General features: G+C 62.4%; 1 protein-coding gene across 6 annotated transcripts in view; it reads left to right on the top strand.

The window, feature by feature from the left end:
• The window catches only part of KCNN3 (potassium calcium-activated channel subfamily N member 3), a 125,097-nt gene that overhangs the window by 52,031 nt on the left and 56,903 nt on the right, over window positions 1–16,163 (top strand). The window contains exon 1 of one of the 6 annotated variants that reach the window (XM_032318171.1): window positions 2,546–4,512. The exons of 4 other annotated variants lie outside the window; for them this stretch is intronic. Coding sequence is in view for 1 of the 2 variants with exons in the window: in XM_032318169.1 (XP_032174060.1) it covers window positions 5,874–6,167 (294 nt within the window). In the remaining variant the exon portion in view is untranslated. Of the gene's footprint in view, window positions 1–2,545; window positions 4,513–4,556; window positions 6,168–16,163 lie in introns of those variants that run through there. One more of the 6 variants, XM_032318169.1, reaches the window with a different exon arrangement.

Raw genomic sequence — 16,163 nt, forward strand, 5'->3', positions numbered from 1 at the left:
GCCAGTGCCCCCCACCTGGGAATGGGGCAGTGACACCCCCAGCTGGATCCTTGCCGGCTTGTTTCCCCCCTCCCCTCCCCCCTCCCCCTCCCCCCTCCCCCCTCCCCCTCCCCCTCCCGTCCCCCTCCCTCCTCCTCCCCTCCCCCTCCCCCCTCCCCCCTCCCCCTCCCCTCCCTTCCCCTCCCCCCTCCCCCCCTCCCCACTTCCTCAGCTCCTCCCTTCCTTCCTGGGATTTCCAGCCACTTCCAAGGCTGGTAAGACTCTGCCAGGTCTGATGCCAGGCGGCCAGGCCGATGGGGCAGGGGAGTGGGGCTGGGGGCGGCTGCTAGCCGTTCACACGCCCACCTCCCCTGCCGCAGTGGTACTTGGGCCTCCTGCGTCTCTTACACGGTGGTTGTGGAGCTGAGGGTCACACGTGGGCTCCGGTACCGGCGTGGCTTTTTACCGTGGTCCTGTCTGGCCCAGAGTCCATGCGGAGCCAGAGAATCCTGGAGAGGGCCTCAGCGGCCGTCTTCTGATCACCCTCCTCGCCGAACGGGGGAGACTGAGGCCTCTGGGGGAGGCCACTCACCCAAGTCCACACAGTGAGACACAGACTTGTTCCAGGCCAGACCTGGGTTTCTGCTCCAAATGCTCAGCCGTCTGGGTGTCCTGGTTTCCTGGTGTCCAGGAGTCCAGATGTCCAGGAGTCTGGGTGTCCAGGTACCCGGGTGTCCAGGTGTCCAGGGCCTCTGGGTGTCTGGGCGTCTGGGTCGGACTGACCACCATGCCCTTGGCACCCGCCACAAGCCGGCACTGTGCCCTGTTCAGGTCACTCAGCACAAATATAAAGGACGCTGCTCATTTCTGGGCACTGGGGCTACAGCCGTGACATGACAGATCCCAGAGCTTCCTGCCTGAGGGGAGGGACAGGGACAGGCTCTCGTGTGAGTCAGGTGAGCCACTGCAAATTCCCACAAGGACAGTGGACAGAACTGGGCAGTGATGGGTGGCGTCAGGGTGGGCGCCCCGGAGAACCTCCTTTCCCGGGCCCGGCCGTGCTGCCGCTTCAGAGCCTGAGGCTCGGAGTCTCCAGATCACACAGCTGGTTCCTAGAGGAGCCGGACTGGCGCCCTGCTCGGCCAGTCTCCAGGGTCCCACTTCTCCCCATCCCTGTCCTCGACAGTCCCCGGGAATCAGCACTACCCTGCCCCAGCATGCGTGGTCACGTGGTGACCATCGGAGCACTGAGCGTCCCCACGGCGAAGCCATCTCTGCCTCCCGTCCTCGGGGAAGGGGTGAGGTGGGCACGCCGGGGCCTCCCTTCCTCCTCTCGGGACTGGCCCCAGGGGTTGGGGGTGGCCCTGTCCGAAGAGCAGCTGCTCGGGGCCACCCCGGGCTCCTCAGGAAGCGGAGTGGCTCGCGGGGCCGTGCACGGTGGGATGACACGCCGGACCCCGACTCCCAGTGGCCGTTGCCATTTCCCGGTTCGGTCACTGTTTGGGCTCCTCCGGCTTCATGTGTAAAGCGTTTCGTTCATCACGGAAGCCGGCCACAGTCAGAGGAGCCGCAGCCGCCCCGCATGCCCCCACGTCCCGCCCTTGTTGACGGGCGTCGGGAGCAGGTGCACGCCCGGCGGTCAGCATGGCGTCCGCGGACCCGAGGGCCGCGTTCCCCGCCCTCCCGGCGCCCAGCCTCAGCCCCTGAGGAGCCCACCACTTTACGGACATGACGGTTCCTGAAACACGACTCTCTCCCACACAGCCAGTGTGTCCCTCGCTCCCAGGGAGCCTTTGTGGACGGGAGGACCGTAGCCCGGGCGCACACGCCCCTCAGGGTTTCGCTCCGGTGGGAGTTCTGTGTAAACACCTCTGTGTGCACGAGCGTGCTGCCCAGGGTTGGCGCGGGGCCGGCAGGCGGGGACAGAGACGTGGGGGAGGCCAGCTCTGCCCTCCGCCTGCCCGCACACGGGGGAGGGACGATGCTTGACTGTGATTCAGGGGGGATGGACAGACAGTGAAGAGCCCTGGAGACCAGAATTCAGGTTTGGGGGGAAGAGCCAAGAATTTGGGTACGAGGCGGAGACCCGTGGGCCCTGGAGAGTTTGGTTGCTGTCTGGTGTTGCCGAGCATGTATATCCTGGGACAGGTCACCTCTCGCTGCGGCATTCACGGTCCCACCTCCCCACACCGGCCTCACGCGGCTTGTTCGGGGAGTCTCTGGCCGGCCCCCCACCTCCTGGCCCTCCCTCAGGGCCTCACCCCACCTCCAGTGCTGCTGAGGAATCCAAGAGACACACACGCCTGTCCTTGTCTGAACCTTCAGCTCCTGCAGCGAGGCGTCCGCTCCCCGCCAGGTCCGACGTTGCACCTGTGCTGGCGCCCAGCCCCCAGCTCCCTGCACCTGCCTCCAGGCCTTGGCTCGGGCCACCCCTCCCCACCATTGCCCCCTACAGCTCCCACTCCAGCCTCCCCTGTCCAGGCGGAGAGCCCCCCAGCCTGGTGCACACAGAGCTACCTCGGGGATAACGGACTCCTTGTTGGTGTGACAGTCATCTCCGGGGGGCTCTTGGGGCTCTCCGGGCTCCCGCATCCCTGAACCCACCCCCGCCATGCCTTATCCAGCGGATGAGAGAATTATCTACCACTTGCGCGGTCCTTCGACGTCAGCTGGGGAGGTCCCGACGCTGAGCTCCAACCTCAGAGAAGCTCTTTATAGCGTGGCCAGCGGGCAGGGCTGCGTCGTCGCTGTCCCTGGAGTGGGACCCTGCTGTGCGCTCTTTCTTACGTGTTCTTGTGCATTCAGAAAGGGCTTTCTGTCGGGTGCTCAGCCCGAGGCAGCCAGGATCCTTCTCGGAGGTCAGTTGGGTGGATGAGACCCGCACAGGGAGGCCGGGGCCTCCAGATCACAGAGGTGCCCTGATGTCCGAGCCTCTGTGACCAGCAGCTGCATGGAGGGGCCCTGACCCACAGGGAGCCTGCGGAGAGGGAGGGCCGACCTTGGGGGCCCGCAGGCCCCCGAGCAGACAGATGACAGGTCCTCATCTGCACAACAGAGAGCCCAGAGCAGAACCACGGCTCTGTCTGCAGCTCTGGGGACAAGGCCTCCTGTACATCCTTGGTGGGCAGCAGCGGGCCCCCCAGGGCTGAGCTGGGGGTCAGGTGCAGGCTGGCCTGGTAACCGGGGTCTCTGGCAGCCCTTGACTGAGGCAGCGAAGTCACTGCTCTGAGCCATCTTACGAGTAATTTATGCGGGAATTTTGTCTTCTCCTGTGCCCCACCCCAAACATCTTGGGTCATGGTTCCCAAGCTCTTGAATAAGTTACGAGACTTAATACTGATCGATGCTTCCTTTCTTCGTTATAAGGATCGTTCAGGACTCACTGAAACTGCGGGCTTTAGCAGCTACCGTTAATGGTAATCCTTCCCTGTGGCTTATGCCTTTCAAACGGGGTCTGTCGGCTGCCGCCCTCCTGGGCTGCCTTTCTGGTCCCACGCCCCCACAGGCCTCCCCCGCACTCCGCGTGTGAACTTGGTCGCGTCACCCCTCTAAGGAGCAGGCGCCCGGCCCTCCGGCCGTGGGGCAGGTGCGCGGTTACCCAGGCCCGGGCCTCGGCTGTGGGCGGAGACAGTGAGGCCCTTGCCAGCCGGAAGAGCTCTGTGGTTTTGCAGCTCCGCTCCCCGTTCCCTGGTTTGCACGTCTGCCACCTCGCTTGGCACGTGGTTCACTGCGGCGTTTAACAGCCCTTGTTTCTGGATTAAACTGTCCGTACCCCCTTGGAACGGGCAGACCAGCTTCATGGTGCTCTAGCCGAGTGCGTTCCTGTGTGGGGTGGTTTGGGGTTGGGGCCTCCTGCTCCTTCGTCAGAGCCAAGGGCCCCGCTCCGGAACCGCCCTTGACCTGGCTGGGCACGCAGGAGGTGAGGACGTCTCTGGAGACGTGCCGCAGGAGGGGACTGTGCACAGAGGCTTTCAGTTTTGCCAACATCTTCAGGGACAGAAATGCCTCACAACTTCCCCTGGATCAGAGGGGAGGAAAGGTCCCTCCGTCCGAACAGACTGCAAAGGACTTTCTTTCCCAGGTGGACGGGTCAGGATTCTATTTAGAAAACCCTTCCCTGGGGGGAGTTTCTCTAATGTGCTTCCCTCCCCTCCCGCAGCAAGGTTTGGCCATCTCTGGAGCCAGAATCGCTCTTGCCGTAGTGAGCGCCTCTTAGGGACCAGTTACGCTGGAATAAAGGATGGTTATAACAAAACATGCAAATTTCCTTTCCTTTTAAAGAGAGCTGGGTCTCCTGGATGTCACCAGAGTAAGCTCATCTGTTGGTTATTGTGGTTCTGGGATTGTAATCGGGAAGGAGGCTTGCAGGGATCCCTGTGAAACTCTTCCGTGCTCTGTGTGGGGAGGGCAGGTCCTGCCGGTTTCCTGCGGAACATTCTGGTTCCTGTTGTTAGCCTGTGTTTATAGACGGGGCTCCACGAAGAGCCCCCTCCTCCTGTGGCCGGATGAAAGGCCGTTTCACCCAACAGCCTGGTAAGGGAGGAGGATCTGGCTCTAAAAGCAAGGCTGACCCCCGGCAGAGGGACCCCCCGTAGCAACACCGGGGAGCTCCCTTTCCGGATCCCCAGAGTGGAGACAGGACTTTTGCTCCTCTGCCCACGGCCCTCCTCAGGCGGCCACCGCCCTGCGTGGCTTCCTTCTGCTGCCGCTTGGAGGTCCCTGCGATCCTGTCCCCTGCGCCCCCCGCCCCCCACCCCGGCCCCGCGGAACGGTGCTTTCATGGACGGGGTGCTCTTAGCCGGGCTGGCAGTTTTCCGAGGCACTGGCACGGTGCCCGGAGGAGCGAGTCCTGCAGCAGGTCTGTCCCTCCTGCTGGGTTCCCGCAAACAGCAGAGCAGTTTGAAAACCCTCAGGTAGCTTGTAACCATTCGTTTGGCAATGGGGGACACAATTGCCACAAATCCGTGTGCGTTCAGCCACGGGAGAGGCTCACTTCGCTCTCAAGCTACTTGCAAACTCCCGGTCCGAGCGCTGGTCGCTTCTGGACCGTCCCGGGAAGGACGGGCATCTGCTGTCCCTCCGGCCTAATCCGTCCGGCCGCCTCCCCCGGGCCCAGGGCTTCGGTTCTGTCTTGACGCCTGGGGTGGCTGTTTCCTCAGCAGGCTGGGGGCTTCTGGAAGAGCCAGCACCACCCCCAGAGGCCACGGGAAGACGGCTGGGGAGCCCCCGTCTCACCCGCCACAGGAAGGGACAGAGGTGACCCCCCTCTGCCCGGACTCTCTTTAAGGTTGCAATAAAATACGCGACAGGACATCCACCATGTCGCCCGCTTCAAGGGCTCACGTCAGGGCACCCAACACGCTCCCGCCGTCGGCCTCCAGAACCCGTCGCCACGCGGGCCTGAAACCCCGTCCCGCCGGGCCTGGACCCTCTGTCCCTCCTGCCCCCGCCCTGCGGCCACCCCTGCTCTGTCTCTGCGGGGCTGGGGACGCGACGGGCCTCCTGCATCGCGCAGGCTCCTTCTGACGGTGATGGGTTATTTCGGGCGCTGCGACGTCCTTGACGCTCGTGCCTGTTGTAGCGAAGCTAGAAGGTGCCTCCTCCTCAGGCGATGGTCCCATGGCGACCTCTGCCGCACTCTGCGGCTCCTGTCACCCATGGGTAATGGCACTGGGGCGACTGTTTCCGCCTTCGGTGATGGTGACTGAGACCGGGGCACAGGGAGCCCAGGGGTGCAAACCCCTCTGAGATTCTGCTTTCCAGACGGGGCGTCCCTCACCCGGTGCCTCCGAGCTCCCAGGGAGGCTCGCTGCCGGCGGCACATCATGCGGGAGGGCAGGTCAGAGCCCGCCTCACGCTTTCTTGGGGCCAGAGGGCTCGTCTAGAAGGTAACAATGGCACCTGCTTCCACCCCCCGAGACACTGCACACCCGGAGCCCTCCAGCAGCGGGCGCAGGGGAGGGCAGGAGCGGGGCGCAGGGGTGGGCGCAGAGGCACGGGTGCCAGTCCGCCACGTCTGTCCTCGCCGCGCCCTTTACCCCCCGGGGGACCTTTGGCAGCTCGCTGGCTGTTCAGAGGCTCAGCCATCCTTGGGTGTAGGATGGCCACAGCCCCCCGGGGTGGCTACGAGAGTCGCGCTCACGGAGCAGGGATTTAGAAGCTGCAATGGGCTGAATGAGGGCCCCCAGGTACCCGGGCACAGTCCCTGGAGTCGCGAGTCTCACCTTCCACGGCAAAAGGGACTGAGCAGGTCCCGCTCAGATCTCGACACGGGGGGTAATGCTGGATTTTCCGGGTGGCCCTGACCGTGGCCACACGTGTCCTTATGGAAGCGCGTCAGAGAGGAAGCGTGAGGTGTGGGAACTCACCGGGAAGCCAGCGGCGGGAGGGGCAGGAAAGGGCGCGGGGCCCCGGCAGGAGCCAGCCCTGCCCACGCACTGGGCTTCGGTCCAGCGCGGCTGATGTCAGACTTCTGGCCTCCGACAACGCGAGAGCAGAGCTCGTGTGGTTTCACGTCACGGGTTTTGTGCAGACGTGTTAGGGCGGCCGCAGAAGGCTGGCGCACACGGACTCTGGAGCCAGATGGCGGGGCCTGGGCTGGCTTCCTCCCTGCCCAGCTGCGTGACCTTGGGTGACCATGGGCGAGTCACTAACTCACCCTGCCTCTGCCTCCTCATCTTTAAACTTGATAATCATAGGGCCCCACTTCGGGGTGTTTCGGGGACTGAAGGAGTCTGTCCTTGTGGGTGAGACCTGTGCCTGCCACCTGGTGAGGGCGGCGGGCTGTTTGTTCCGGAATCTCCTCCACAGCCCCGGGATGTGGCTGCTGACGGGAGCCGGCGCCCCAGGCTGCCGCAGCCTGGTCCCCACTCCAGGGTGCCCCTGCTGAGGGAGGCGTGGGTGTGCGGCTGTCCGGGGCCACGGAAGAGCGGGTCCCTGGTCTCAGGAGACACCCCTGCACCCCACACTTCCAAGTGTGCCTTGAAACAGGAGCAAGAGTCCGGTGGAAAACGACCTCCCTGAGGCCAGCGGGTTCCTTTTCCTTAGGGTTTCTCAGAACCTTTAATATGCAAACAAGCCCAGTGAACTTCCAGGAGACATTTCCAAACAGGGACCCTAGTGGCTCCTTTTCCTGGGTAACACCCAGCAGAAGCCCCTTCAGAGCAAGTCAGGAAGCCGGGCAGCCCCGGAGGTGGGCGGAGGGAGGAAGGGCCACAGGAGAGGGTGTGGCAGAGTCCTGTTGGCTTGACCTGCCAACGGTCTAGAAAAGACCGCCTCGGCTAGTGTCTCTACCCAACCCGCAGACAGAAAGGGTATGGGCAGACCCCTGTCTTCAGGACCCGGGGCCAGCACCCAAGCCCCCAGCTCTGGGTCCCTACCATCCCCAGCTCTTGCATTGCCCTGAGGACTCTCCGGGGTCACATCAGCCCTCAGGCAGGAGCCCCGCCAGCCTCCCCCGCCCCAGGGCTTCTAGCCCCGCCCCCGGTAGAGGCAGCTGTGCTCTGCCCACCGGAGGACAGCTGGGGAAGGGGCGTGCAGCTGGGGCTGCAGGCTCAGGTGGAGAATTCGGGGTCCTGGACATCTGAAGGGCAGCCTCCGAGGTGGGCGGGCACGGCTCCGTAGCCTGGAGGAGTTCGGAGCGCGGCCTTCTATTTGGGAGACTGGGAGCAGGAGCCCCAGGGGTCCACGCCGAGCAAACAGCAGCTGCCTTCCGCCCTCCGCTCGCCGCCCGGCTGCTGCTCCTCCTTGCTTAATGCCTGCAGATGTCCAAGCTCCCAGCCGGGCGGGACGTATGTCCTCGTCCCCACCACACCCCACGGGGTCCGGCGCTAGGCCTGCACGTGGTGGCCAAGTCCCCTGTGAGGCTTCACCCCCAGCAGCCCCCTTGGTGACTGTGGCTCCTGGGCCTGTCCCCGCCCCTCCCTCCTGAATGCAGGGACAGCGGAGTGAGATGGTGCCCCCTTCCCCCAGGAGCCCAGGCCTCTGGCCACGCTGGGCAGGCGGTCTGCAGCGACCGTGGCCTTCCCTGCCTGCGTGAATGTTCGTAAGCGGAGCCTGGAGGGAGTGTTTGTGGAATCCCTTTCGGGGGGGGGGGAGCTAGGCTATGCCCAGTGATGACATTGGCCCGGGGGCGGCCTGTTGAGGGGAGCCTGGCTTTGTTCCTAGCCTCCTGGGCTCAAAGCTCTCTGTGGAAGGCTCGGGAGAGCCGTGTCCCTCCAACAACGACCACGGAACGTCCCCGTGGGGCTCAGCTGGTGGCGTTCCCGGGATAGTTTTTCAGAAAAAATACTTCATTGGGTTTCCAGGATTACAAAAGCAACATGAGTGCGTTTTCACACGAGTGTGCTCTTGCTGTTGCAGGGAGTAGCCAGCCACTGCCCTGGTCTTAACTGCGTCCTCGGCGTGCCCGTGGGGACCAGATGGCCCAAGGGTGTGCACTGCTTTGCTGTGTGTCTTTGTGCATGGACAGGCACGGCTTTGGCTTCTGCGCGGTGCTGTTCGCTTTTTTTTTTTTTTTTAAGATTTTATTTATTTATTTGACAGACGGAGATCACAAGTAGACAGAGAGGCAGGCAGAGAGAGAGGGGGAAGCAGGTTCCCCACTGAGCAGAGAGCCCGATGCGGGGCTCGATCCCAGGACCTGAGATCATGACCTGAGTGGAAGGCAGACACTTAGCGACTGAGCCACCCAGGTGCCCCCTGTTTGCTGTTTTTTAAAAAAGAGGATCCCACCACACGGCAGTTTTCACTCTTCAGGCGATATTGTATCACGAGTATTTTGGAAGTCGACACCCCGAGGTCCAGGCCTTTCTTAAAACCAGCAGCTGTGAGTCCCACACGGAGCTCCGTGGCTTATCCAGCGGCTTCCCTCTGATGCGTGTTCCGTTGTTTCCACGCTGGCTTTCTTCTTCTTCTTTCCTTTAATTATTAGCAGTTGTTATTAGTAATTCTCTTTTAAATACTCTGGTAGCTTTAGCTTGGGCATACGTTGCGAGAGACGATTCTGCCTCGGACAATCACAGAAATGGTGAGCAATTAAAATGTTTTTGTTTTTTTTTAAATAGTCACAGTGAATCGTCTTAAGACCTTAACCTGTCCCACTCTCAGAGAATCTGCCACCATTTGCACGGTCCCTGGGACGGCAGGTTTCTGGAGCCTGGGCGCCCGCCGTGGCCCTGCCCCGCCCCGAGTTCTCCTGTCCTCCAGGAGCCTGGTGGGAGCCCAGGCAGCAGGGCCAGGCCTCTGGTGCGGCGGCTCCGGTGGGGACCAGCTCTTTTAATAGATGAGAGCACGGACTGTGTGGTTCAAGTCCTGCCTCCACCCCTACTGGCTGCGCGGTCTTGGGCATGACAGGCCTGTAAATGGGAGGCCGCGGCAAGGACCGAGATGGACTTGGGTCAAGCCCAGCCGCCCCCTCCGCCCGGCAGGACGGCCCCCTGAGCGGCGGGCTCAGCGGTTCCCAAGCCGACGGGCATGTCAGTCAGTTGGCGGACAGAAATTCCCACCACCCGAACGTCTGGTCCCGACCTGGTTCCTCAGCTCCCCCAGCTGCTGAAAGATCCAGAAGCTTCTTTGTTTTTAGCAAACACGGTGCCTGTGGTGAGCAGGACCGGTGAGGGCACTGCCTCTCCACACGCTCGGCCGGACAGGTTCCCGCGGCAAAAGCAAATGGAAACGATCAGAAGCCCGTATGGAAAACGGTGCTTCTCACCCCAGACGCCGCGGTGCTCAGGAACCTTCTCGCCCCCTGACTTGCCAGAGGCACCCGCTGCCTGGGCTGCGTGGCAAACCCCAGGGGCCACCCCCCAAGACCCCTGACAGGGCCCGGCGTGGGACATAGGGCTTGGGGTTGTCCACACCCGCTGTGGGGCCCAGATCTGCAACTTGTGAACTGTGCGGCTCGAACGAGTTACTTCATCGCCCGCAGCCTCAGCTTCCCTATCTGTATAATGGGAATGATGACACCCATCCCCGAGCCCTGTCAGGGCTAAATGAGGGAGTGTCCAAGTGCAGGGGGTTGTAGCCCATGGTGTCCAGTGGGACGGGGATGGGGACGGCCAGCCCCCCGCTGCTCCTCCCCCCCATATCCCGGAGCTAGGGTGAGCACTCCGGGCCTTCCTGGCTGCTCTCTGAGCCCATCCGTGGCGGCCTGGGACAGGGGGCTGGGGGAGTCCCGGGGGCGCATCTGACTCTGCCTGTGAAAGGAGAGACTTTGATCTGCGTCCTCAGGGGCGAGAGGGCTCCCCGGGGAGGATGGTGACGGGGGGCACTGCTCACACGGAGCTCAGAGGGACGGGAGTTCTGCGATCATGAGTGACCAGGGTTGGCTGGAAGGAGGTGCCACGTGGGGCCACGTGGGGAAGGTCCCCTTTGCCACGTACACCTGGGAGGTTGGCTTGGGTCCTGACCACTCTGGGGAGCCCCCGAAAGGCTCTCCCAGAAGGGCAGAGCCTCAGCCTGGCCTGCCTTTCCCATCATCTTCTCTCGCAGCGGTGGCGGTGGACGGGCCCAGGCCGCGGCCGCGCTGACCCAGGGCCGGGCCGCTCGCTCTTGCTTCACGAGGAGTTGGGCGAACTCCCACCCCACGCAAGGATGTTCCTGGTGTCTCTCCAAACGTCTCTGGGGACTCTTGGGGACTTCCGTTTTTCTCTCGGCAGCTCCTTGGGTACCAGACTCCTGCTCCCGCTGAATTCCGCAGCCCGTCCTGCACGTGGGGACCCCTGTGGGCACCGGCACCTCCTGGGTTCTTCCCCACAGGACAGGCACGACCAACCACACGAACCCCTGACCCTTCCTGCCCCGGGCAGTGACAGCTGCTCCTGAGTGGCCCCGACCTCCCACCCGGCCCCCACGGTGCTCCTCAGCCACCGCTGACCCTCTCCTCCTGACCCCCCACCCTGGCTCTCCTGTTCACTTCCGGGGCAGGTGACGTAAGCCCAGAGGAGGTCTGTTCCGAACCCCTGCAGGTGTGCCTCCAAGGAATCCTCTGCATCAGCAAACATGCTGGTGGGCCGGGGGGCTCCTAACAAAGATGGTCTCTTCCCACCGGGGCCTCCACGCCATCCGATCTGCACCCAGGAGGGGCTGAGCGCGGTCAAGGAAGGGGACAGGAGCGTGTCTTGTGGAAATGCAAGCCCCTGTCCTAGCTCCCCAGCAGGAGACCAGTCTGGCCGGCCGGTCACCACGGGGCAGGTGTGGGGGGGCTTCCAGAGTGCGGCAGATCCTGGCCTCTTGTGTACTGACCCTGCGCTCAGGGAAGTTTCTTCTGAAAGAAGTGGCCTTGAACTTTCTTTATAAGAAACAAAGTAGAACCCAAACCAGCTGGTCCCTAACCTAGAGGGCTCTGCCTGGTAGGTGGGCAGCTGACGGGGGGCGGGGGGGCCCTGGGGGGCGGGTTCGGCCTCCGTGGCCTTTACTTTCTGCCCCCGCTCGATGGGCACGCTGCTGCTTCCTTACAGGAGACGGCGAGGCTGTGAATGACAGCCTGTGTGGACTCAGCGGTCGCAGCCTGTGGTTGGGCTCCTGGGTGACGTGAGCACACGGGAACGTCGCTAGGGGCTGCACTGGGTCCTCTCGGATCCCCATGCCGGAGCCCTAACCCTCAATACCACTGTGTTTGGAGTTAGGGTCTGCGGGAGGTCATTAAGGTTAATTGAGGTCTTAAGAATGGCTTAGCAGATGGGACTGACTCAGAAGAGGAGCCAGGGAGAAGCAGTGTCTGCTCGGCCTTGGCCGCGTGTGGGAAGGGGCACTGGCCAGAGTGTGGCTGTGCTGTCCCTCTGATCTGAGACCCCTGGCCTGTGGGGCCATGACAGAGCCGCTCGGCCATGTAGCAGGCCTGGTGTGGTGCCCTGTTATGGCCACCTGGGCTGACTACCACACTCACAGATTCCACCCATGGGCAGTCTGTGTTCAGGGGTAGGCCTGGTGGGCATGGGCTGGCGGCCTTCCCGCCCCCGGAGACAACTCCCCCGTGGCTTCTGGGCCCCCATCTGATGCTGCCCTGGCTTATTTCCCACATTGGCCTTCTTTCTTTCTTCTCTCAAACTCTCTCAGCCCCGCCGTGCCCCAGGGCCTTTGCACCTACTGTCCCTGCCTGGGATGTATGTCTTTGCAGGCTCACCTCTCACAGGTGTACTCCTCAGGGAGCTGCCCTGGGCGGCCTGCTGGGGACGACACTCCTGCAGCCTGGCCGCTCTCATCGCCTCTGCCCTTAGTCTCCTGGGACCTGGCATGGCACCCTGAAGTGCAGTGTTTACATGTTTATTATCTGTTTTGTCTCCACCGGAACATAAACTCCCTAAGGAAAGAGGCCGTGTCTACTTGTTCCCACTCTATCCCTAGAGCCAGGCATGGAGGCGGTCACATAAGAGGGACAGCCCATGCTGAATGAGTGAAGGAATGAGTGAGCCGGCCGATGTACTGGTCTGGGCCAGCGTCATGCCCGAGCATCAGCTTCTCGTGACTTAGACCCAAAGCACCTTGATGTCCAGCCCCATGCCTTATCCCTCCCTGCAGCCAGAGGCCAGCTGGTCCCACCATGGATCTCCAACAGAAAGGCTGTCAGAGGTGTATGGGGCCACCATGGCAGGCCAGAGAGGCTGGTGAATGGTTGGCTTCCTACGCTCTCTCTACCCTCGTGGAACAGCTCTGAGTTTATCCGTTCCCCATACCGGGCGCCTGTGAGAAGCCCCATTAGAAGACACAACTCCACAGCTAGGAGAAAACAGAAGGTCACCCACGGACCCACCCTTCCGCGCTTCCGATGGGGAGTCTGAGGACCAGAGAGGGACAGGGACTTGCCCACACGTGGACGGTCAGTGACAAAATGCCGTCCCCAGTGGTGTCACGGCCAGGGATCAAGGAATTCTTGTGATGTGCGTGAGACATGCTTTCTCAAATGCCACCACTGACTTTCATTCTCTGACAGTGGGGAACAGGAAAGGGTGTATGGTCACCCTGGTCCCCAGCAGTCCCAAACCAACCTCAGGCTCAGAAGTCCCTGTGGCTCTCGTGTGTGCCGCGGGAGCCCGTGGGCTGACTCTGCCAGGCTGAGAGCTCCCAGGGGACCCAGGGCACAGCACTTTCCGACGGGGAGGGTTTCTTGGAAAGACGCAGAGCTGGCGAGCGCACCCCAACCCGCTGAGGGTCTCCATGGCGGGGGAGTCATCAGACTTTCCCGGCAGCCCACGTACGTGCCGGCCTCCTTCAGAGGTCCGTTGAACACCTCTGCTTTCCCCTTCCTCTCTTTCTTCAGCAGCAACGTGGCACCTTCACGGACTGGGGATTTTGTGTTAACCATCCCTGCAAACCCAGACGTGCGTTTCAACCCTGGCAATCAGAGCTTGTCCTTGGGGAAACCTAATTAGATATTACAGGACTTGCGATGTTTCCATGGAAACTCCCATTGTGATAGTGTATGTGTATAATATATGCTCCAGGATTAAAAAATGTATATGTATGTAATATAATATATAAATAATTCCTGGATTTTAAGAAAACATTTAATTTTTTTGCTTTTTTTCCACATATATATATATTTTAAATGATGAAAATCTTCCCTGGAGGTTTTCTCCCGCAGAGAGAGAACAGCAGAGAACACAAAAGGCCTTTCCACGTCCTCTCCTTTAATTTAAAAAAATTCCTAGTTGCATGAGAATTAAAGTTTTTCAGGTTAGTCAGAAAATGTCTGAGCAGGATCTCCCCTAACAGCCGAGAACATTCCGATGAAAGGTGTTGCTTATATAAAGAGCCTGAAAGGCCTCAGGCTTTCAAAATAGCACAGGGAAGCAGGCAAATCCAGTGAATCAACTCCAAACTCACTTTGCCTAAAAGGAAAAACCCCAAAAGGCTGGTTTCCCGTGTGGGAAGGGCAGGCGCTCTGCCGTCAGGGTGATGGGGGGTGGGGGGAAGCTCCAGGGAGGGTCGCGCCTGCCTGTCCTGGCCCGATCGCCGACCCCCGAGGGCTCGAGCTGCGCGCACCTGTCCTGAGGGGACCAGCTGGCCCTGGGCGGGGGCTGGTTCTGGGGACCGAGGCAGCACGCCCACTGCTGGACAACGGCAGGGCCACCGGCGAGGGACCCGCTCTCTGCCGTGAGCCTCAGCTCCAACCTGAGGGTTTCTGGAGAATTCGTAAATAACGGAAGTCGGAGCTTTTCCGTACCTCGGACGGGCCGTTCAACGGGAGAGCGCTACGCGGACCCCTTTGCTCCTTGCCACTCCTCAGCTAACCCCCAGATTTGCCGGCAAGACTCGGCGTTCCTGAACGCGCTGCAGGTTTCCCCCGTGCACACCGAAAATTCTGTCTTGCCTTTGTACTGGACTCTGTCTGCGGCTGACTTGCTCACGGGGGAGGAGCACTTTGCAGGCGAAGGGGCGACGCGGGGTGGGGTCAGGCGCAGGCCTGTGAGATAGCGTGTCCCCAGGACGGGGCAGGGGTGGGGGGAGCTGGCACGCCCTTGTCACTGTCCCGTCCCCAGACCGTAGCTCCGTGATGGCAGCCAGACTGTCCTGCCCGGACTGGGGAGCATGCAGGGGCAGGAGGGGCCAGCGCCGTGACACGCTGGACGGAAGGGGGGCACTCTTCCCACACGCCTGCTCCCTAAGTGCACGAGCCAGTGTGGTGTGTTCCTTTTGCGGCATAAGAAGGCATCCCCAGATGGTGTCTTGAGACGACCCTCAATCCGTCATGATCTGAGGGTCGGCGATCTGGCCTGGTCTCCCCGGGGTCACGCGGCTGGTGTGGGAGGCAGGCGGGGGCGACGGGGAAAACAAGGTGTCCAAAGCAGGCTCCACGGCACGGACCCTTCCTGACCCCCGCTATATGCCAAAGCCAGGCACGTGGCCGGTTCCGATCGCAGGGGCCGAGGGAGGAGAGGCAAGTGCTGTGTGAAGGAGCGGGCCAGCGGGCCAGCGGGCCGGGGCCGCCTGCACACGTGCGTGCGAGCGGGATCCCAGCCCTGCCTCGCCCCAGAAGCTTCCTGGGCGCGCCCTCGCCCTGCCTCTCATGCCAGAGCTACGTGAGGTCACCAGCTGGTTCCGGGACAAGGGTCGGACTTGTGTTTAAGTCCCTACCGTGTCCCCACCGTGTCCCCCTGTGTCCTCACCTGGTCGGTTCTTTTCTATTGAGGAATAATCGACACATAAAACTGTAGATGTAGCAATCTGGAGTGACCGCCACAGTCCAGTCACAGACACCCGTCCCCACACCACTGCCTCCTTGGTGGGGAGAGCACGGGACAGCCCCTTCCTTAGCTCACCTCCAGGGTCCCCGACTCAGGAGAGCCTGACTCACAGGGCTTCACGCTGCCACGGATGGACGGGCGTTCAGTGGCGAGCATACTCTGAACTTTGGAGATGGGTCTTTTCCCCAGCCGGGGACATGTGAATGGCCCTCGGTCACAGTGCGTGGCGGCCGCTGGGGCTAGGTGTGGGCACGCGGGTGGGCACTCTGTCTCCGCACAGCCGAGGGCTCGTCCCTTCCCCGGCGGCGTTCCCAGGGCGGGAGGCAGCCCGCGCTCCAGTGTAGAGTGTGCTTCGTGGGTGACGCTGCAGGCCGCGGCCGGCACTGGGGTTCTGAGCTCGGTCAGGGTCGGCCAGGCTGAGCCGCCAGGTGGGGCCGGTCAGGGACCCCGCTGCAAGTCCAGGAGCGCCGACCGTCGGCTCTTGCCAACTGTTCTCTAGAATGGAGTCGAGCTGACTTGGTTCTCCCTTCTCTCTAGTCCAAGCTTTGCGAAGGGACACATGGTACCTTTCTGTCATGTTAAATCCCCGTCCCACAGCTCTGGGGGTGACCCTCACAGGCCGGAAAGCCTGAGGCAAGGGCGCCATCCGCGGCAGGAGAGGCCCGGGCCTGCGGGCCTGCCCTGCGCCCTGCTCCCTCCGGCCGGCCAGACCCAGTGGGCTGAGATCGCTCCTGGAGGCTTAGGAGGAGGAAAGTCCCAGCAACAGGGACCGTGGGGCAGCCCCCACCCCGGGAAACCAGTGTTTGAGGAACCACGGTAGGAGGAAACCCACTGGTCAGCGTGGGCCTCGGAGGTGGCTTCTCCGTGACTGCCCAGTGCTGAGCTCTCCAGGGCTCCCTGGCGCCCCTGCCCCAGGCCAGGCCCCCACTTCCCCTCGGCGTGCTTCCACCATTCTCAAACGGGGTGCTGCGGAACCCTGGCTGTGTGGCTGGGACCACA

The sequence above is a fragment of the Mustela erminea genome, chromosome 17, assembly GCF_009829155.1.
Source record: "Mustela erminea isolate mMusErm1 chromosome 17, mMusErm1.Pri, whole genome shotgun sequence".
Lineage (NCBI taxonomy): Eukaryota > Metazoa > Chordata > Mammalia > Carnivora > Mustelidae > Mustela > Mustela erminea.